At 51.1% G+C, this 20,800-nt stretch overlaps 3 protein-coding genes across 9 annotated transcripts in view; 2 read left to right on the forward strand and 1 right to left on the reverse strand.

The window, feature by feature from the left end:
• Nucleotides 1-20,800, forward strand: part of STXBP1 (syntaxin binding protein 1) — a 775,650-nt gene that overhangs the window by 393,218 nt on the left and 361,632 nt on the right. The window lies entirely within an intron of this gene.
• Nucleotides 6,046-20,800, forward strand: part of SLC25A25 (solute carrier family 25 member 25) — a 60,839-nt gene continuing 46,084 nt past the window's right edge. For 4 of the 6 annotated variants that reach the window (XM_084960416.1, XM_084960627.1, XM_084960692.1 and 1 more), the window contains exons 1-3: nt 6,046-6,276; nt 6,953-7,095; nt 17,303-17,488. The gene's annotated coding sequence lies outside the window, so the exon portion shown is untranslated. The remainder of the gene's footprint in view (nt 6,277-6,952; nt 7,096-17,302; nt 17,489-20,800) is intronic. The other 2 variants (XM_084960469.1, XM_084960543.1) reach the window with 1 other exon arrangement.
• NAIF1 (nuclear apoptosis inducing factor 1) lies at nt 15,115-20,695 on the reverse strand. 2 transcript variants are annotated; one of them, XM_003480616.5, is made up of 2 exons: nt 19,956-20,695; nt 15,115-17,688 (listed from the first exon to the last, which is right to left on the reverse strand). In XM_003480616.5, exons 1-2 carry the CDS (start codon nt 20,464-20,466, stop codon nt 17,216-17,218), a joined length of 984 nt encoding a protein of 327 aa, XP_003480664.3. In that variant the 5' UTR covers nt 20,467-20,695; the 3' UTR covers nt 15,115-17,215. The 2 variants fall into 2 exon arrangements, with proteins under 2 accessions (XP_003480664.3, XP_084854355.1); XM_084998229.1 differs by having other exon boundaries at nt 19,428-20,695.

Genomic DNA, 20,800 nt, shown 5'->3' on the forward strand with positions numbered 1-20,800 from the left:
TGCTGTTTGAATTTGCATTGTTTGTCATTGAAGAGAGGTTCTCAGACTCAGTGTGTGTGAAAGCAATCTGGGGCATTTTTACACACATGAAAATGCATACGCAGACTGGGAGAAAACCTTTGCAATAATATATCTGGCAAAAAGCCTATCTAGATATATAAAGAACCCTAAATAGGCATGAATAAGAGGACAATTTAAATCAAATAGACACCTCATTAAAGAAAGATCTTTAGGCGTTCCCGTCGTGGCGCAGCGGAAACGAATCCGACTAGGAACCATGAGGTTGCAGGTTTGATCCCTGGCCTCGATCAGTGGGTTAAGGATCCAGCGTTGCCGTGAGCTGTGGTGTAGGCCGCAGACACGGCTCGGATCCTGCATTGCTGTGGCTGTGGTGTAGGCCGGTGGCTACAGCTCCGATTAGACCCCTAGCCTGGGAACTTCCATATGCCGCAGGTGTGGCCCTGAAAAGACAAAAAAGACAAAAAAAAAAAAAAAAAAAAAAAAAAAAAGATCTATAGATGGCTGGTAGCCACACCATTAGTCCTAGGGAAATGAAAATTAAAACCACAACGAGGATGCGTATGACTGGGTCACTTTGTTGTAGAGCAGAAATTGGCACCACACTATAAAGCAGCTATACTTTAATTAAAAAATTGAAAAACAAACCACAGTGAGGGCGTTCATTGGCGGCCAAGTGGTTAAAGACTCGGCATTGTCATTGCTGTGGCTCTGGTTACTGCTGTGGCTCAGATTTTTATCCCTGGCCTGGGAACTTCCGCATGCCATGGGTGCAGCCAAAAAAGAAAAACCCCCAAATCCCAAAACACCGCAATGAGATACACTTCACGCCTACCGAATGGTTGAAATTAAAACCTCCCCATGGAATTCCCATCATGGTTCAGCAGAAACAAATCTGATTAGTATCCATGTGGACACAGGTTTGATCCCTGGCCTTGCTCAGTGGGTTAAGGATCCGGCGTAGCAGTGAGCTGTGGTGTAGGTTGTAGATACAGCTCAGATCTGGTGTTGCTGTGGCTGTGGTGTAGGGCAGTAGCTACCACTCGGATTCAACCCCTAGCCTGGGAACCTCCATATGCTGAGGGTGTGGCCCTAAAAAGACAAAAACAAAAAATGATAACAACAAAAAACCCACCAAATGTTGGCAAGAAGGTGGAGCCACCAGAACTCTTACACACCTCTGTGGGGAACGTAAAACAGTGCAACCACTCTGAAAACCGTTTGGGCAGTTTCTTAAAGCATTAAGCATGCACCAACTGTATGATCCACTCTTCAGTATTTATTCAAGAGAATGTAAGTGCAGGTACAAAGACTTGTCCATAATAGATCACTGCAGTTTGATCTGTGATAGCTAAATATTGGAACAACTACAATATCCATCTATATATGATTGAATAGATAAATTATGGTGTATTTTACTTAGCAATAAAAGAGTGATCTATTGGTAAACACTTCAACATAAGTCATCTCAAAATAATTAGACTGAGAGAAAAAAAAAATCCAGAAAAAGGAATCGTAAGTACATGCCGCATGATTTCATTTAGGTAAAATCCTCAGAAATGCAACCCCTCTATAATGACAGAAAGGAGATCCGGAGTTCCCGTAGTGGTACAGCGGAAACGAATCCAACTAGGAACCATGAGGCTTCGGGTTCCATCCCTGGCCTCGCTTAGTGGGTTAAGGATCCGGCATTGCCGTGAGCTGTAGTGTAGATCGCAGACACGTCTCAGATCCTGTGTTGCTGTGGCTGTGGTGTGGGTCGCAGACATGGCTCAGATCTGGCGTTGCTGTGGCTGTGGTGTAGGCCGGCAGCAATAGCTCCAATTCAGCCCCTGGCCTGGGAACCTCCATATGCCGAGGGTGCAGCCCTAAAAAGACAAAAGACAAACAAACAAACAAACAAGAAAGGAGATCCATGATTGCTTGGAAAGAGAGATGATTGCATATTTTTTATTTTATTTTGTTCTATTATTGATGATTTACATTGTTCTGTCAATTTCTGCTGTACAGCAAGTAACCCAATCATACACACACACACACACACACACACATATTCTTTTTCTCACATTATCCTCCATCATGTTTCATCACAAGTGGCTAAGTATAGTTCCCTGGGCTGTACAGCAGGATCTCATTCTGATCCACTCCAAATGCAAGAGTTTGCATCTATTAACCCCAGACTCCCAGTCCATTTCACTCCTTTCCCATCTCCCCCAGCAGCCACAAGTCTGTTATCCAAGTCCAAGAGTTTGTTTCCTTTTTGTAGAAAGGTTTATTTGTGCCATATATTAGATTCCACGTATGTGATATCATATGGTATTTGTCTTTCTCTTTCTGACTTACTTCACTTAAGATGAGAGTGTCTAGTTCCATCCATGTTGCTGCCAATGGCATTATTTTGTTCTTTTTTATGGCTAAGTAGTATTCCATTGTGTGTATGAACTACATCTTCTTAATCCACTCATCTTCCAACGGACATTTAGGTTGTTTCCATGTCTTGGCTATTATGAATACTGTTGCAATGAACATAGGGGTGCACGTATCTTTTTCAATGAAAGTTTCGTCCAGATATATGCCCAGGAATGGGATTGCTGGGTCATATGGTAGTTTCTACATTTAGTTTTCTGAGGTGTCTCCATACTGTTTTCCATAGTGGTTGTACCAGTTTATAGTCCCACCAACAGTGTAGGAGGGTTCCCTTTTCTCCAAACCCTCTCCGGTATTTGCCATTTGTTGACCTGTTAATGATAGCCATTCTGACTGGTGTGAGTGATACCTCATGGTAGTTTGATTTGCATTTCTCTAATAATTAAGGATGTTGAGCATTTTTTCATGTGCCTGTTGGCCACCTGTATGTCTGAGAAATATCTACTCAGATCTTCTGCCTGTTTTTCCACTGGGTTGTTGTTTTTTGCTGTTGTTGAGTTGTATAAGTTGTTTGTATATTTTAGAGATTAAGCCCTTGTCAGCTGCATCCTTTGAAATTATTTTCTCCCATTCCGTAAACTGTCTTTTGTTTTTGTTTTTAATGGTTTCCTTCACTGTGCAAAAGCTTTTATGTTTGATTAGGTCCCATGGGTTTATTTTTGTTTTTATTGCTGTTGCCTTGGGAGATGAGAGATGATGAGAAAGTCACATCAAGAAACTTGCTGGTGGAGTTCCCGTCGTGGCGCAGTGGTTAACAAATCTGACTAGGAACCTGCCATTGCTCAGTGGGCTAAGGATCTGGCATTGCCGTGAGCTGTGGTGTAGGTTGCAGACGCAGCTCGGATCTTGTGTTGCTGTGGCTCTGGCGTAGGCCGGCAGCTACAGCTCCGATTTGACCCCTAGCCTGGGAAGCTTCATATGCCGCAGGAGCGGCCCAAGAAATGGCAAAAAGATAAAAATAAATAAATAAATAAATTCTAAAAAAAAAAAGAAAAGAAAAGAAACTTGCTGGTGATGGAGACCTTGGTGACAATCCTCCCTGTCTTAGTTGTGGTTACAGTTTCACAGACGTACTTACGTGCTCATCAAATTGTTCAAAGTACATGGAGTTTATTACATGTAGATTATACCTCAATAAAAGGGTGGGAGTTCCCGTCGTGGCGCAGTGGTTAACAAATCCGACTAGGAACCCTGAGGTGGCGGGTTCGTTCCCTGGCCTTGCTCAGTGGGTTAAGGACCCGGAGTTGCCGTGAGCTGTGGTGTAGGTTGCAGACTCAGCTCGGATCTGGCGTTGCTGTGGCTCTGGTGTAGGCTGGTGGCTACAGCTCCGATTCGACCCCTAGCCTGGGAACCTCCATATGCCGTGGGAGAGGCTCAAGAAAAGGCAAAAAGATAAAAAAAAAAAAAAAAAGAAATAAAGAAATAAAAAAATAAGTGTGGAAAAAAAATACAGATAACTGAGCTCCACCAGACCCACCCATTGATCACAGCTTCCATGTGTCAGGTCCAGGAATCTGCATTCTAAACAGATTCTGGGACACTGGAAACTATGTCTAGTCACTTATGATGGAGCATGGTAATGTGAAAACAATGAATGTATACATGTATAACTGGGTCACCATGCTGTACAGTAGAAAATTGATTGAACACTGTAAACCAGCTATTATGGAAAAAAATAAAAATCATTAAAAAAAAGAGAAGGGATTCTGGGGAAAAAAAATAAAAATAAAAAAATTTTAAAAAGATTCCGGGGAATTCCAATGGCCATCAAAGGATAACAAACACTGTTGTAGCAAAATTCTTCTGCCACCTGTACCTCAGGTCACCAAGACCTCTCCTGCCAGAATGAGTGGTTTAAGCCGGGGCTCCTCTGTAAGGACCCACAGCATGGAGTTGGGGGTGGGGGAGAGCGGGGAGCGGGGGACGGTGTCGTGAATCACAGCGCTGGTCACTTTACAGATGAGACTGAGACTTGGAGAAATAAATCACATCTCTGGGTTAGAAGCCGCAGAAGTCACTCGGGTTAGTTACCGCAAATAGTGGAAGGGTCTATAAAATTAGCACGCAGGCACGGGCAAGGGGGACCTGTGCAGGGGGGTCTGGCTGGGAACCTTCCCGAACTGTGGTCCCTTATGCTGGACGCTCTCAGTCCTGCCTCCCCTCCCGTGTTCCTTCCTTCCTCTCCTTGTGCTGAGTAACCTTTTCTTGCTTTTTGTTTTTTGTTTTTTTAAGGGCTGCACCCGCGGCATATGCAAGTTCCCAGGCTCCGGATTGAATCAGAGCTACAGCTGCCATCCTACACCACAGCCAGAGCCGTAACAACACAGGATCTGAGCCGCGTCTGTGACCGACACCACAGCTCACGGCAACACCGGATCCTTAACCCACTGAGCAAGGCCAGGGATCGAACCCACATCCTCATGGATACTAGTCGGATTAGTTTCTGCTGTGCCACAACAGGAACTCCCTGATTAACCTTTTCTATTTCTTGGTGAATGAGGTGGAAGAAAGTTCAAACAGCCTTAAAGACTGAGCGGGTCTCCAATTCTAAATTAGGGAGCAGAGAAAGCCAATTGGCCGGGTTTGTACCAGGTCGCATCTGCTCGTCCAATCAGCGGTGGCCAGATGGGCGGAATCACGTGGTTCCAACATCAGGGAGGAAGGTGGAAAGGAGGAGGGGCAGAGGTCACCGTGTTCTGGACCTTGAGGTTTAAACAGAATCACGTGAGAGCCTGTTGAAAATCCGCACGTCCCCACCCCGCCACTATCAGTTTTGGTTGGTCTGAGGTGGGGCTCAGAACTGTGTGTTAATAGCACCGGGGATCTTAAAGCGAAATCTCTGGTTATAGCTTGAGAAACATCTAATCTAGGCCAACACGCTGAAGCTATTTTGCCCTGGAATCTAAACTGGAGACCCTCAGGGTGAGAAAAACACTAGGACGCTTTCAGCGGCTAAGGCCAAACACCCGCTTAAAATGACATCCCCCAATCGGAGATGGGCAGGTGCTATAGCTGATATATCTAAGAGGGATCTGCTTCAGAAATTGCTGGATTCGGAGTTCCCGTCGTGGCTCAGGGGTTAACGAATCCGACCAGGAACCATGAGGTTGCGGGTTCCATCCCTGGCCTTGCTCGGTGGGTTAAGGATCCGGCGTTGCCGTGAGCTGTGGTGTAGGTTGCAGACGCGGCTCGGATCCCGCGTGGCTGTGGCTCTGGCGTAGGCTGGTGGCTACAGCTTCGATTCGACCCCTAGCCTGGGACCCTCTATATGCCGCAGGAGCGGCCCAAGAAAATGGAAAAAAAAAAAAGACAAAAAAAAAAAAATCAATTGCTGGATTCACGTACTCAGACCCCAGCTAAAATCCTTCTCCACCCCCTGCTTAGCCTTTCCTGGGTTGGTGTCGTCATTAGGCGCGCTTCCTCCCTGGGGTGACCTTCCCAGAGCCTCAGGTTTTCATCTTGCTATCTGGGAAATAATGGCAGTGATGACGGCCAGAGTCCCTAGACAGACTCTCATTGGTCCATTTGGGTCACGTGCTCTCCGTCAACCAATCGCTGTGATCAGAGGAATGTGTTCCGCTCTTGGACCAGTCCGGGGCCACAGCTTTATCACTCAAGCCAGAGTGGGGATCCCTCCCTCACCCTGCGAGGAGGAGGGATGATTCCTCTAAGAAAAACTAGACTGCAGCAGCCGGGAGGGCCCCTGGGTGCGGAGCAGGCGCTAAAAACAGCCAGAGGAGATAACAAGGCCATTGGGGGCCAGCCTCCCACCTGGACAGGACCGTGTTGGAGGCCTGCCTAGAAACGGTGCTTCTGCCAGCCTCAGCCTCGGTGGGTGTCCTCGCAGGGGGCCAGTCTCTGTGTTTGGTTTCTGACAGGCAGGTGGCATGTGAATATCACTGCCACATGTGTCAAGACTGACTCAGCCTGGAGCCAAGCAAAGAGCCCAGCCCGGATCCTCCCCGTGAGTTGGACCCAGCCTGGGCAAAGGTGGGGCGTCCGGGAGGGGCCTCTTTCCTATGAACTGATGCAGCTATAATGGCCAACACCCATCATATGGATGCGGAGACTGAGGCACAAAAGGAGGGATCTGGTGCCCAGGCCTTCTGCTGCCAAACTCTGCCTCTAGCTGCCCTCCTCTCGCTCCTCCTGAGGGGTACAGCCCTCCCCGCCAAGGGTGAGGTACAGCTTGCCCAACTGATGTGGTTTGACTCTAACCCATAGGTGTGTTTCATCGGCTTTGTACAGGCTTTACAAATATTTAGTAGCTGAAATATTTAAACTGGGAGATTTGGGAGTTCCCGTTGTGGCTCAGCGGTAATGAACCCAACTAATATCCATGAGGCTGCCGATTCGATTCCTGATCCCTCATCCTCTCATCGGCTCTCCGCAGGAGGGGAAACCCCACAGCCCAGCGAGAAGGTGTGACCTGCCCAAGGTCACAACACTCAGGTGAGGCTGGGCCACTCGGGGTGCGGTTCCTGACACACCTGTCAACCTGTTGCAGGTCCAGAGTCCAGGCCACAGCTCCAGAAGGCTGATTCATGCTCAGCCTCTCAGGAGAAGCTGACTCACAAGGAGGAGGCAGCATAGCCAGACACACCTGGGGTGGACCCCCAGCCCTGCCACATACAAATGATGCGCCAGCAGGTGAGTCCTCCTGGCCTCAGTCTCTTCATCTAGCAGATGGGGAAAGGCAAAACATCCCTTGGGAATGCTATTGGTACTCAGTGCCATCAACACTGAAATGAAAAGGGGATTTTTTTCCCTGCTCCTATGCCATGTAGAAGTTCCCAATCCAGGGATAGAACACGCGCCACAGCTTGACCCACTGGAGATCTTTAACTGCTGGGCCGTCAGGGAACTCCAAAAAAATGAGTTAAATAGATACCCAGCGAGTTCCCGTTGTGGCTCAGCGGAAGCAATCCAGCTAGTATCCATGAGGATGCAGGTTCGATCCCTGCCCTCACACAGTGGGTTAAGGATTCAGCATTGCCATGAGCTGTGGTGTAGGTGGCAGATGGGGCTTGGATCACCCATTGCTGTGGCTCTGGCGTAGGCCGGCAGCTGTAGCTCCTGTTTGACCCCTAGCCTGGGAACTTCTATATGCCCAGGGTGTGGCCCTAAAAAAAAAAAAGAGAGAGATAGAATGCTTGTGAGAGACGCAAGCGGGCAGGCAGGAGGCTCTGCCCCCAAGATCCAGTGGGCTACAGTTTTATTATCCAAGGGGAGTGGGGGTTGGAAAAGACCGCCTCTTCCTCCTCTTTCTTCCAGTAGTAGCTCCTCCTTAGTATCCAGTAAGGTGTGCATTCAAATCAGCAGAAGGGCTGTCCTCAACTCCTGCCCTGGGTCTGAATCTGAATGCAGGCCTCATTCCATCCCTGACCCAATGCCTCCATCGACCCAATGCCTCCATCGACCCATTGCCTCCACTAGTCAAGCAGGCCTGCCTCGTTCTGATGGCTTTTTCTTGAGCAATTATTAACTTACTGTGATTTCCCAACATCCCCGAGATTAACCTCTCTCTCTACCATCCTTTACTGGGGCTCCTACAACCACCTCCACAACAGCCTACTCTCTCCTGACCAGAGCCCCTCGCAGAGTCAGGCTCTTGGTGAGAACAAAGTGGACGAGGTTGCTGAAGCCAAGAGGGTCCCAGTGAGGGATCAGCTGGAAAAGAAGCGAGTCCACTCCGGATGAGGCTAAGGGCTACCATGTTGTATGATGCTCCCCTTGGGAGCTACGAGAGGGCACAGCAGGGGAGAGCCTGCCTGGGCTGGGGGAGAGGGGGAGGAGGTAGGGGAGAGCCTCTTGAGAACGTGGCATCCAGGCTGGGTTCCTGAGAGCTGCCCAGGAGGTGGCCAGGGGAAGGGTGGGGCAGAGAAGGTGACGCATGATTCAGCAGAGAACCAGCACATTCCAGCTCAGCCTCGGGGCCTCCGGCACTGGAAAGTCCATTTTGAGAACCCCATCACGCTTTGGAAACACCATGCCAAGTTTAGCTCATCCTCTTGAACCAAAAGAATGGGTTTGTCCCTGCCTGTTTCTTTCAGTAACCACCTTGCCACCCCCACGAGGCCCCAGCCAGTTGTCTAGAATTTCTCCCAGAGTTAAGAAGTCTTTTCCAGGGAAATTTCCAAATGGATCTGCACAGATGGGGCCCCTCCCAGGCCCAAGATCTCTTTCTTTCTTTCTTTCTTTTTTTTTTGTCTTTTGCTATTTCTTGGGCCATTCCCATGGCATATGGGGGTTTCCAGGCTAGGGGTCCAATCGGAGCTGTAGTCTCCGGCCTACGCCAGAGCCACAGAAACGCGGGATACGAGCCGAGTCTGCAACCTACACCACAGCTCACGGCAACGCCGGATCGTTAACCCACTGAGCAAGGGCAGGGACCGAACCCGCAACCTCATGGTTCCTAGTCGGATTCGTTAAGCACTGCGCCACGACGGGAACTCCCCCAGGTCTCTTTCTAATGTGCACAGATTTCCAGAGAAAAAGAAGTCAGCGTGACCCCAGTCCTGCCCAAGATTTTCTTCTAATCTCTCTCTCTCTCTTTTTTTTTTTTTTTTATATCTGTCTCTCTTTTAAAAAAAATATTTCCTGAAGTTCCCGTCAAGGCTCAGTGGTTAACAAATCCAATTAGGAACCATGAGGTGGTGGGTTCGATCCCTGGCCTTGCTCAGTGGGTTAAGGATCTGACATTGCTGTGGCTGTGGCGCAGGCCGGCAGCTACAGCTCCGATAGACCCCTAGCCTGGGAGCCTCCATATGCCACAGGCGCAGCCCTAAAAAGACCAATGTCAAAGCCATGCTGTACCGGATCCAAGCCTAACCTTTGAGAGGACTGACCGTTTGCACGCGTTCTCAGAGCCCCAGCCACCATGCTGTGAGGGAGCCCAAGCAGCTGCTTGGAGAGGCCCGGTAGAGAACTGAGATGCCCACCCCACCCCTGGCCCCAGGTGACAGATCTAGTGAGTACCCAGCCCTCGTGTAGCAGCAGCTTGCGAGGCTTGAGGGTGCCATCTTGGAGTGGATCCTCCAGACCCAGTAGAACTGCCACAGCTGACACTGAGAAGCAGGGACAAGCTGCTCCCTTTGGGCCCTGCTCATACTGCGAAATCATGAGCAAATAAACGATTATTGTTTTAAGCCTCTGAGTTTTGGGGTGGTTTGGAGTTCCCATCGTGGCTCAGTGGTGAATGAATCCGACTAGGAACCATGAGGTTGCGGGTTCCATCCCTGGCCTTGCTCAGTGGGTCAGGGATCCGGTGTTGCCGTGAGCTATGGTGTAGGTCGCAGATGCGGCTCGGATCCCACGTTGCTGTGACTGTGGTGTAGGCTGGCGGCTACAGCTCCGATTCGACCCCTAGCCTGGGAACCTCCATAGGCTGTGGGAGCGGCCCAAGAAATGGAAAAAAGACCAAAAAAAAAAAAAAAAGTTTGGGGTGGTTTGTTATACAGCAATAGCTCACTGAAACCGTTACCATTACTAAGGACCAACTGTTGTGCCCAGTCCTGTGCTAAGTCTTCTCTGAGCATTAACTTGTTAACTTCTTGCATCAACCTCCTTAGAAGAGAATTTTATTTATTTATTTACTTATTTATTTATTTATGCATGTCTTTTTTAGGGCCACACCTGTGGCATAGGGAGGTTCCCAGGCTAGGGGTCGAATCGCCGCCCCCCACCACAGCCACAGCCACGCAGGATCTGAGTCACACCTGCGACCTGCACCACAGCTTAGGGCAACGCCGGATCCTTAACCCACTGAGCAAGGCTGGGGATCGAACCTGCATCCTCTTGAACACTAGTCGGGTTCGTTACCACTGAGCCACGATGGGAACCCCAAGAAGAATTTTTAGATGACGAAGCCAAGGCTTGGAAGATTCCATGCGCCCATGCCAGGGCATATGGCCAATAAGTAAGAAGCAGGCTGACGCCAAAGACCTGAGTCGTGCTTGTGAGGTGACCAGCTCCTGGCCCCAGTTCTCTGGTGTAATGATTCAGGCCCCATCATAGACCATTTCTCAGCTGCACTCCTAGCCGAGGTGCTTCCATGCAGAGGCCTCTTTACAGGGGTCTGGGGATGGAAGCCTTCCCCAGAGGCCTCTGCCAAGACCTTCTTATCAGGAGGAGGGGAAGACGCTTTGCTCTGAATCAGTACTTTCCCACTCCTGGCCCTTCCCGCTCTCATCCCCCCAGCACACACGCAAGTCCACAAAGCAGGGGCTTTCCGGCAACGGCGAAATGAGTCCTCATTGGTAACACCTCTGACCCTGCCTGGCACGGTCCCATGGGGAAAAGTGGAACAGTGAGGGAGCAGGCAATTTCTCCTCTTGCTTTACATCATCACGCTGAGTGATTAAAGGCTTGACTGTTACTCTTGCTGGGGCTTATTGTCCTAAAGACAACTGGGACATGTGGCATCCCAGCTCCTGACAACTTGCTCAACCTGCCTCTTTCAGAGCTTCCCAGCTCTTCCCTGTACTTGGCCTTGGTTCCCAGGCCTCACTCTACGTTCAGTCCTTCCTACTCGCTGCTCCAGGCTCACATCTTTTTCGGTCCTGCTCAGGCCACTTTTGACCAGGCTCCCATAGTGATTTCAAGAAAAGACGCTAATCGAAAAGTTATCCCTCTGGAGTATCAGTAACAGTAATGATAGCGGCCCCTGTTTTTGTTTTTGGTTTTTTTTTTTTTTTTTTTTGCCTTTTTCTAGGGCCACTTTCCTGCAGCATATGGAGGTTCCCAGGCTAGGGGTCAAATTGGAGCTGTAGACACCGGCCTACGTCAGATCCGAGCGGCATCTGCGACCTACACCACAGCTCACAGCAACGCCAGATCCTTAACCCACTGAGCAAGGCCAGGGATCAAACCCGCAACCTCATGGTTCCTAGTCAGATTCGTTAACCACTGAGCCACGGCAGGAACTCCTGCTGTCTTTTTTTAGGGCTGCACTCTCAAGGCATATGGAGGTTCTGCATTTGGAGGGATCAAACCTGCATCCTCATGGATACCAGGCAGATTTATTTCCTCTGAGCCACAACGGGAACTCCAGCAGCCTATGTTTTTTGGACACATGCTATGTATGTCTCAGGCATGTGCTGTCTCATACATGATCTCATGAAATGAGTTAATATATACAGTGCTTAGTACAGTGTCTGGACATAGTAAGTGCTCGATAAATGCCTAACACCTTGTCACAGCTTTGTCAAGTGGGGACTATATTATTCATCATGCCCATTTTATTTTCTTTTTTTTAGGTATAGTTAATTTACAGTGCTGTGTTGATTTCTGCTGTATAGCATAGTGACCCACACATATATATACACATTCTTTTTTTTTTTTTTTTGTCTTTTTAGGGCCACATGCATGGCATGTGGAGTTTCCCAGGCTAGGGGTCAAATTGGAGCTATAGCTGCCAGCCTGCGCCGCAGCCACAGCAACACCAGATCTGAGGCACATCTGCGACCTACACCCCAGCTCATGGCAATGCCAGATCCTTAACCTACTGAATGAGGCCAGGGATTGAACCCATGTCCTCATGGATGCTAGTCGGATGCATTACCACTGAGCCACAATTAGAACTCCTATATAGGGAGTTCCCGTCGTGGTGCAGTGGTTAACGAATCCAACTAGGAACCATGAGGTTGCAGGTTCGGTCCCTGCCCTTGCTCAGTGGGTTAATGATCCGGCGTTGCCGTGAGCTGTGGTGTAGGTTGCAGACGAGGCTCGGATCCTGTGTTGCTGTGGCTCTGGCGTAGGCCGGTGGCTACAGCTCCGATTCGACCCCTAGCCTGGGAACCTCCATATGCCGTGGGAGCGGCCCAAGAAATAGCAAAAAAAAAGACAAAAAAAAAAAAAAAAAGAACTCCTATATATGCATTCTTTTTCTCATGTTATCTTCCATCATGTTCTATCCCAAAAGATTGGATATAGTTCCCTGTGCTGTATGATACGACCTCATAGCTTTTCCATTCTAAATGTATTCGTTTGAAATCTACCAACCCCAAACTCCCGGCCATCCCGCTTCCTCCCTGCTCTCCCCCGTCAGAACTGAGAAGATTTGGAGTTCCCGTCGTTGCGCAGTGGAAACGAATCCGATCAGGAACCATGAGGTTGCGGGTTTGATCCCTGGCCTCACTCAGTGGGTTAAGGATCCGGCATTGCCATGAGCTGTGCAGCTGAGATCCTGCGTTGCTGTGGCTGTGGTGTAGGCCGACAGCTGTAGCTCCGATTAGCCCCCTAGCCTGGGAACCTCCATATGCTTTGGGTGTGGCCCTAACAAGCAAAAACAAAACAAAACAAGAACAACAAAAAAGAATTGAGAAAACTGAAGCCCAGAAAACTGAAGTGAGACCATGAGTAAGGGGTGGAGCCAATCTCACGCCCTGGCCTGAGCCCAGGGGCTTCCCTCAGGGAACCACTGCTGTGCAAACTCTATTGAATAAGAAACAGCTGGGGGAGCTCCCACTGTGGTGCAATAGATCAAGAATCCAACTGCAGACGTTCCCATTGTGGCTCAGAAGTTAACAAACCTGACTAGTATCCATGAGGACGTAGGTTCGATCCCTGACCTCACTCAGTGAGTTGGGGATCCCGCATTGCCATGAGCTGTGGTGTAGGTTGAAGACTTGGCTTGGATCCTGAGTGGCTGTGCTTGAGGCTGTAGCTCCGATTTAACCCCTAGCCTGGGAACCTCCATACGCCACAGGTGCAGTCCTAAAAAGACAAAACAAAAAAAGAATCCGACTCAGCGCTTGGGTCACTGCAGAGATGTGGGTTTGATCCCTAGGTGAGCGCGGTATCCGTTAGATTCGATCCCTGGTCTGGGAACTTCCGTGTGCCACGCATGCAGCCATAAAAACCAACAAAAAACAGCTGCGTAACATCCAGCTCACAAAGGGAATGTTTTTGAAAGACTTCCACCAAAATGGTTTAACATGTAGTGTTTCATCACTTGAAGTAGTATGTGTAAGCAGCTTGGAGGATTTCACTTACATAAAACTCTACCTTTCAGGAAGGATTTCAAACAAATCCCTCCCATTTAAGTGACCGTTTCTGCACCAAGAGATTTAATTCTGCTAAACCACCCTTTCTCTCTATATAAATAAGTCCAAAGCTTACAGAGAGGTCACTGTGTTTCCCTCCACGTGCCAAGAAGAAGCAGAACACAGGCTGCCTCCTGGGTCTCCTTGTTTGAACTCGAAGCTCAAGATCAGGCTCAAATGATCTCTAAGTCCTCTTACACCTCACAGGCAGCAAGGTCAGAGTAGTCAAGAGTTAAGAACAGCAGTTCAACACGTATAGGCCAGGAGTTCCCTTTGTGGCTCCGTGGTTAACAAACCTGACTAGCATCACTGAGGATGTGGGCACGATCCCTGGGCTTGCTCAGTGGGTTAAGGATCCGGCGTTGCCGTGAGCTGTGGTGTCGATTACAGACACGGCATGGATCTCGTGTTGCTGTGGCTGCGGCATAGGCGGGCGGTTACAGCTCCAATTCAACCCCTAGCCTGGGAACCTTCATATGCCATGGGTGCGGCCCTAAAAGGATTTAGAAAAAAAAAAAGAGAGAGAGAGTATAGGCCACCCCAGAGTATAAGGCAGCTGTGTGACTTAGGGCAACTTGTTTAACCTCTCTGACCCTCAGTGGCCTCCTCTATAAACTGAGAACAGCATCAGTACCTAATTCATGGGGCTGTGGCAAGAAGTCAATAAGGCCATGCTTCTAAGACCTGGACAGAGTATGGGCTCGATAAGGATCAGTTTTTATTATTACTGACTACTAGAGAGAGTGATAACTGTATCCAGAAAGGTTGGGCTCCCTCCTGAATGAAGACCCGTTTCAAGTGAGAATCTCTGCTTGGCAGGACTTCTCAACTGTTGAGCAGACATGCCCGAGAACCAGCCCTTCCTGGGGCATTATCCTGATGCCAGCTGAGTGGAAGTCTTCCAGTGTCTGATCCAACATCCTTAACCTTCAGAAAATATCAGAGTCGGAGTTCCTATGTTGGCTCAGTAGTAATGAACCTGACTAGTATCCATGAGGATGTGGGTTCGATCCCTGGACTCATTCAGTAGGTTGAGGATCCAGCGTTACCATGAGCAGCAGTGTAGGTCATAGAAATAGTTCTGATCTGGCATTGCTGTGGCCTGCTGTGGTACAGGCCGGCAGCTGTTAGCTCTGATTCCACTCCTAGGCTGGGAACTTCCATATCCTGCAGGCGCAGCCCTAAAAATCAAAAAAAAAAAAAAAAAAAAAAAAGGAAAAAGAAAATAATCAGAGTCACTCAGAGAACTTGTTTACAACACATATTCTCAGAGTCAGGAGTCTCTTCTAGGTTTTGGGTAAGGCCAGGGACTGGTTATATTTAACAAAAACCCCAAGTAATTCTCACCCAGAGTCTGAAACACTGCTCTGAACCAGGGAGAGGCAGACTTTTCTGGAAGGGGCCAGGGAGTAAATACTTTGGCTTGTGGGACAGAGGTCTCTGTCACAACTACTCAACTCTGCTATTGTAGCAGAAAAACAAGCCAGACATTAGGTAAATGAAGGGGTATGGCTGGGTTCCAATAAAACTTTACAAAGACAGGTGGGGGGGCAGCTTTGCCAGCCCTTGCTCTCTGCCAGCTGGTATCTCTTCTCCATATAACCAATGCAGACACAGACATGTATATTTAAAAACGTGATATTTCTTTAATTTAAAATTATGACCTGGAAAGAACCAGTCCGTTGAAATGATCCAAACTTCCTCGTTACACGCAATTGGAACAGACACAACATTGGCTCAGATTGCCAACCCCGGAGAAAAACCAAACCAAGGTACAAACCCTCAGGAAGTCCCCGAAGCCACCCCGCTGGGGCCACCAGGCTCCACGGAGGGAGGGCGCCCAGGCTGCCGCTTCCCAGCCACGCTGAGAGCTTTCCTTCTGCCACCCGGCTCCCTTACCAGTCTGATTCCTCTCCAATGCTCTGCAGCTGGCACTGCCCTCGGCCCCCCACGGAGAGGTTGGTAGTATGGCAGTCACCACCCAACTGTCTTTGGGGGCATCGTCCCATAAATGCAAGAGCGGAGGTGGGCGATTCTAAACGTGCCCAGAAGGGCAGCACCTCGTGGTTTAGCTGAGCTCTGGAGCCTTGAGTTGTAACCATCGGTCACGGGAGGCCAAGGCCTTGGCAGCAAAATGGCAAGCGGGATGAGTTCCCATCATGGCGCAGCAGAAATGAATCCAACTAGGAACCATGAGGTTGCAGGTTCGATCCCTGGCCTCGCTCACTGGGTTAAGGATCCGGCATTGCCGTGAGCTGTGGTGTAGGTTGCAGACGCGGCTTGGATCCCGTGTGGCTGGGGCTGTGGTGTAGGCCGGCAGCTGCAGCTCCAATTAGTCCCCAAGCCTGGGAACCTCCATATGGGCAGGTGCGGCCCTAAAAAGCCAAAAAAAAAAAAGAAAAAAAGAAAAAAGAAAGAAAGAAAAAAAAGGAAAAAGGAAAGGCAAGCAGGAAATGATTGGGGACTGTGGCTGCTCTGCAAACAAAACAGACAAATGCCACTTGGGTAAAGTCTCTACAAATGGGGAGAAAGTGTCAAGACGGAACAGGGAACACCACCTCTGTCAGCACCCAAGACTGGTCTGCTCCCCAAGCACAAAAGTCCAAGGTCCCACTTCGTAGGTCTCCAACTCCCTCAACGCACCCATCAGGGCCAACCAGGCCTTCTCCCGAGAACACAAACACGAGGCGCCGAACACGGTGAGAAGGGAGTCACGGGGGGGAGGATGCTGAGCAGGTGTTTCTCTGCGCTGAGTTTGGGAAACACCCAGGCAGCAGAGTGGAAAGGAGGAAGGGCGTGGCCAGAGCGGCCCTCCGAAGTCCTGGAGGCCTTCCCAGAGCAGGTTCATGCACCGAATAAATACCACTGGCTTGAAGCAAGCCTTCTGGAAGGAGCCCACAGGTCGCCTCAGAGCCGCTGCTGTGGGACAGCAAAGAAAATTGACAGCACCCAAAGCCTGATGCTTGACCTGAGTCAAAAGCCGTTGGGACAGACCACCAAAGGGCTGCCCGGGGTCGCAGTGGAAGACCAGACGGCGGCCAAGCTGTCCCCACCACACCCAGCATTCCTGATGGGCCGCAGCCTGGGTGTCATGCAGGGGCCCCTGCTGTGCCCAGGCGCGCTGGGTGGGTGGAGAGCATGGCGCTAACTAGAGTCCCCTGAGAACTGAGGCACAGTGACAAGGAGGAAAGGGTGGGGTTTCCTCCTCAGGCCCACACGGCGGTCTGCCTCCCGAGGGAGGAAGGAGATATTATGGTGCTACCGCCAGCACTACTGACATTAGCTTACTCCGGAAGATGGCACCTCGATGGAGGGGGTGTTTCAGCGCAGACGCCCGGCTGTGAGACCCCATCCCTCCCCACCCCCCGCTAGGGAGAGACCGTTCCTTGCAGTGGTCCTGGTCTGAGTCTGGGTCACGTCACAGGCCCTGGCGCATGCCAACTTGGGTCCCATCACCAGCCGCCCGACCCCCACCCACCTAGCCAATCTTCAGGCTCTTCGCAGGACAGTTCAAGGGGCAGGGGTAAGAGAGTTTGAGTCCTAGGAACCCAACCCATTCTTCTGCCCAGTCTCCTTCCAGCCTCAGAAACAGTGGACCCCTAAATGTCTATCGCATTGGGAGCTGTCCACGGGGCGGGTCCCAGCCTGAGGCCACCCACACGACCCACTTGCGAGACCACGGCGTGTCATCCACTCCCGGTGGAAGGCTGGCTGGACCCCGGCCCTCACTGGATGACGCCGTCAGGCTGCCCGTTCTGGGCCACCTGTCCAGGGTCAGAGGCAGTGGCAGGGGTGGGCATGTTGCTTTGCAGGTAGCGGCGGAAATCTTTGATCATGGGCCGGAGGACCTGGATGAGGACGCTCAGGGCCGCCTGGGTGCCCTCCATGGCCTGAGCCTGGCGCTCCTGGGCGCAGGCCTGGACCTCCTGGGAGCGGCGGATCATCTGCAGCAGGTCGTTCTGCTGCTCCAGGTGCTGGGCGATCTCCTTCACGTGCAGGTTGGTGACCCGCTGCTCCTGGATCAGCTTGGCGGAGTTGAGGGCTATGCGGCTCTTGAGCGCCTGTGGCTTGACCGAGGCGTCAGCGTGCGGGGCCATCACCTCCACGGGGGCCTCGGGCGGCAGGGGCGGGGGCGCCTCAGCCGTGCAGTACTCCACCACTCCCTCCTCCAGCGTGTGGTAGGTGGTCTCTGCCGGGACTGTGGGGAAGAGCAAAGGCAGTAGCAGGTCACTTTCTAGAAAGAGTGAGGCTGGCCACGTGGGAGGGGCAGGAGGCCATCACGCCCTGCTCTGGGGAATTCAGGCCTCCCCTGGCTTTATAGCCCTTTATGTATAAGTCTAGAATCTAAGGGGTTTAAAAAAAATTTTTGGGGGGGGGTCTTTTTATAGGGAGGCATATGAAAGTTTGCAGGCTGAAGGTCAAATCAGAGCTGCCAGCTTACACCACAGCCACAGCAACGCCAAATCCAAGCCACATCTGCAATCTCTGCAGAGACTTGCAGCAACGAGGGATCCTTGACCCACTGAGTGAGGCCAGGGATCGAACCCACATCCTCATGGATACTGGTCAAGTTCTTAACCCACTGAGCCACAATGGGAACTCCGTAGAATCTTAATCCACTTAATAACCAAAGGACCAGTCCCAGATCTGGCAAAAGCAGACATACTAATGCTAGGACTTGCAAAAAACAAACAAAAAAAAAAACCAAAACACGTAGAGGACCTCCCATGTGCCAGGCATTGTGCTAACCCTTTGCATTCATTAGCTCCATGAATCCCCATAATGACACCAAGAGGAAGGTAGTATCACCTGCATTCTCAAAGAGGAGGAGTTAGACAGAAACACGGAGGGACTCGCCTAAGGTCACACAGCTCATTCGGCAGGTCCAGGCAGCAAAGCCAGGTCTCCCCAGTACCAGAGGCCAATGTGCTCATAATCACCCACCGGGCTGCTTCTGGCTAATGAAGGAAAGGTCACATGCCCCCCGAAGTGCCAGCACACGGCAGGCATCCTGGGTGGGACCCTCGATGGTAGCGGTTTGCAGCCACACTGGTCTCACCACCCTTGGTGCTTTCTTGACTTCCATGTCTCTTACGGCCAAGGCGAAAGGAAGCAGGAGTGGGAAGCCAGCAGCTAAAGCACCCAAGAAAGGCCTCCTGGCTCCTCAATCACCTTGGCCAATGGAATACCTAAAGGGCCTTCCGTTCCACAACAGCAACTGATCTAGACCAGTGCGCACTCCCCTTTTCCACCTCAACGTCCTTGAGAAATACGACACTGGGGGCAGATGGCACACATACAGCCAGTTCCCTCAAGCCCCACTGAGAATCACTGACCAATGCGGTTCCCAGCCCATCACAAAGAGCAGTAAACAGTCATCCATGCAAACTGAACGAAAAAGTCCAACCAACCAATTTCGTTGTGCTTCGTAGGCTTGAAGGCATTCTAGCTGGGCTGTTTGGGCCTTCAAGCCTGTAGGAAGGAGTTCCCATCGTGGCTCAGTAGGTTAACGAGTCCGACTAGGAACCATGAGTTTGTGGGTTCGATCCCTGGCCTTGCTCAGTGGGTGAAGGATCCGGCATTGCCGTGAGCTGTGGTGTAGGTTGCAGATGCGCTTCAGATCCCGTGTTGCTGTGGCTCTGGCATAGGCCAGCGGCTACAGCTCCAACTCAACTCCTAGCCTGGGAACCTCCATATGCCACGGGAGCGGCCCAAAAAATGGCAAAGAGACAAAAAAAAAAAAAAAAAAAAGCCTGTAGGAAAAGGTGAGTCTTCTCCACCCCTTTTTTAATGCCAACATCTACTGTGTGCTTCCACCCCCACCAAGAAGCCCCCTTTCTCTTCTGAGCTCTTAGGGCCTCCCAACTGACAGTGCCATTATCGACATATGTGTCTTATCTGACCTACTAGAATATAACTGGCCCATCTCTTAGACACCTTGGTAATCCCAGCGCCGAGCACAGGGTCTGGCACAGAATCGCGCTAAGGTTTGAGGCGTGACCAGAGGAGCAGAATAACACCAGGAACCATGAGGCTCCTCAGCAGTGCCCGATGGATGCTCACCACCCTGGAAACTGGAATGTCTTTGTCCAGAATCGATGTCCATCCACCTATTGGTTCAACAAATGTGTCCTGCCTGCCCACGGTGTGCCAGGCCCTGTGATAAGTCCTGTGAGGATACAAACAGGGTCTCTGTCTTCAAGGACCACATAGTTCAGTCATGGACACGAATGGTGGCCACACAGTGGAGAGCAAGCCAGCCTGTCAGAAGTCCAGACTGCATGCTGAGGAAGTCCCAGAAAAAACAAGATCGTTTCTGCTTGCGGAGCTCTTAGAAGGCCTCGTGGTCTTCCAAGGCTCCCATCTGACCTTTGACCCTTGGCAGCCAACCTTCCCTGGGCTGCCCCAGCTCTTGCTGGCCCTTCCCATTTAGGCTCGCCAGACTGGGCGGGAGAGGTCACTCACTCTGTGTCAGGGTGACTGTGGCTGCGGCTGCAGTGGCTGTGGGTCCAAGGGCCACGGGGTGGATCTCTGTGGTACTGGGCAGGCTGATGATGGTGGCCTCGCCCAGGAGGTTGCAGATGCGTTGTTGCATGGGGGTGAGCAGTACGGGGGCTACAGCTGGGCCACCACCGCCACTGCCACCACCTGTCCCAGGCCCACCGGCTCCGTCGTCCTCAGTGGGCCCTGGGGCCTCACCACCCTCCACAGCCGCCCGGACCTGGGCAACCTTGCGACGGACCTCGGTCTTGAGATCAGACCACTTTTTCTTGACCTCGGGCAGCTCCCTGCGGCAGGTGGCCACGGCATTGACCCTTCTCAGGATGCCATGCCACGCTGCGCTCTTGGCAGCCAGAGGGACCCCGGCGTTGAAGTGGTTCACCAGCAGGTGCTTCTTCAATTCCAACTCCTCCACGATGATCTCCACCTCTCGCTCAGAGAAGTTCATCTTCCTCTTCTTGGCTGGGACAGCCATGGCCTCTCCCCACCCCGCCTTTTAAATAAATTATAATCCCCTACCCGCCCAAATTCCCCTTCTCTTCTCCCTTAGCCTCGCTCCTCACCCACCCCCTCCTACAGAGGATAGGCTGGGCTTGTCCAAGGCCAAGCACCAGGCCTTTGGTAACCCCCCTCGTTACGCAAACTGCGTAGGGCCCAGCTCCGACTCGCTCGGCCGCTGCCAGCCAGCTGCGTAATGGCTTCCTGAATCTGCCTCTTCCGCCGGGATGTGCGGAGATCCGCCCACTTCCCCTCTTCCCGCCTCCCAGAGCTTCTCCAGGGGACCCACCCTCCCGGTTGGCCGAGGCTCA

This window comes from Sus scrofa, chromosome 1 (assembly GCF_054392235.1).
Source record: "Sus scrofa isolate SSC_HxYL_T2T_F1_AM1 chromosome 1, Sscrofa_HxYL_maternal_Yorkshire_Landrace_v2.0, whole genome shotgun sequence".
Taxonomy (NCBI): Eukaryota; Metazoa; Chordata; class Mammalia; order Artiodactyla; family Suidae; genus Sus; species Sus scrofa.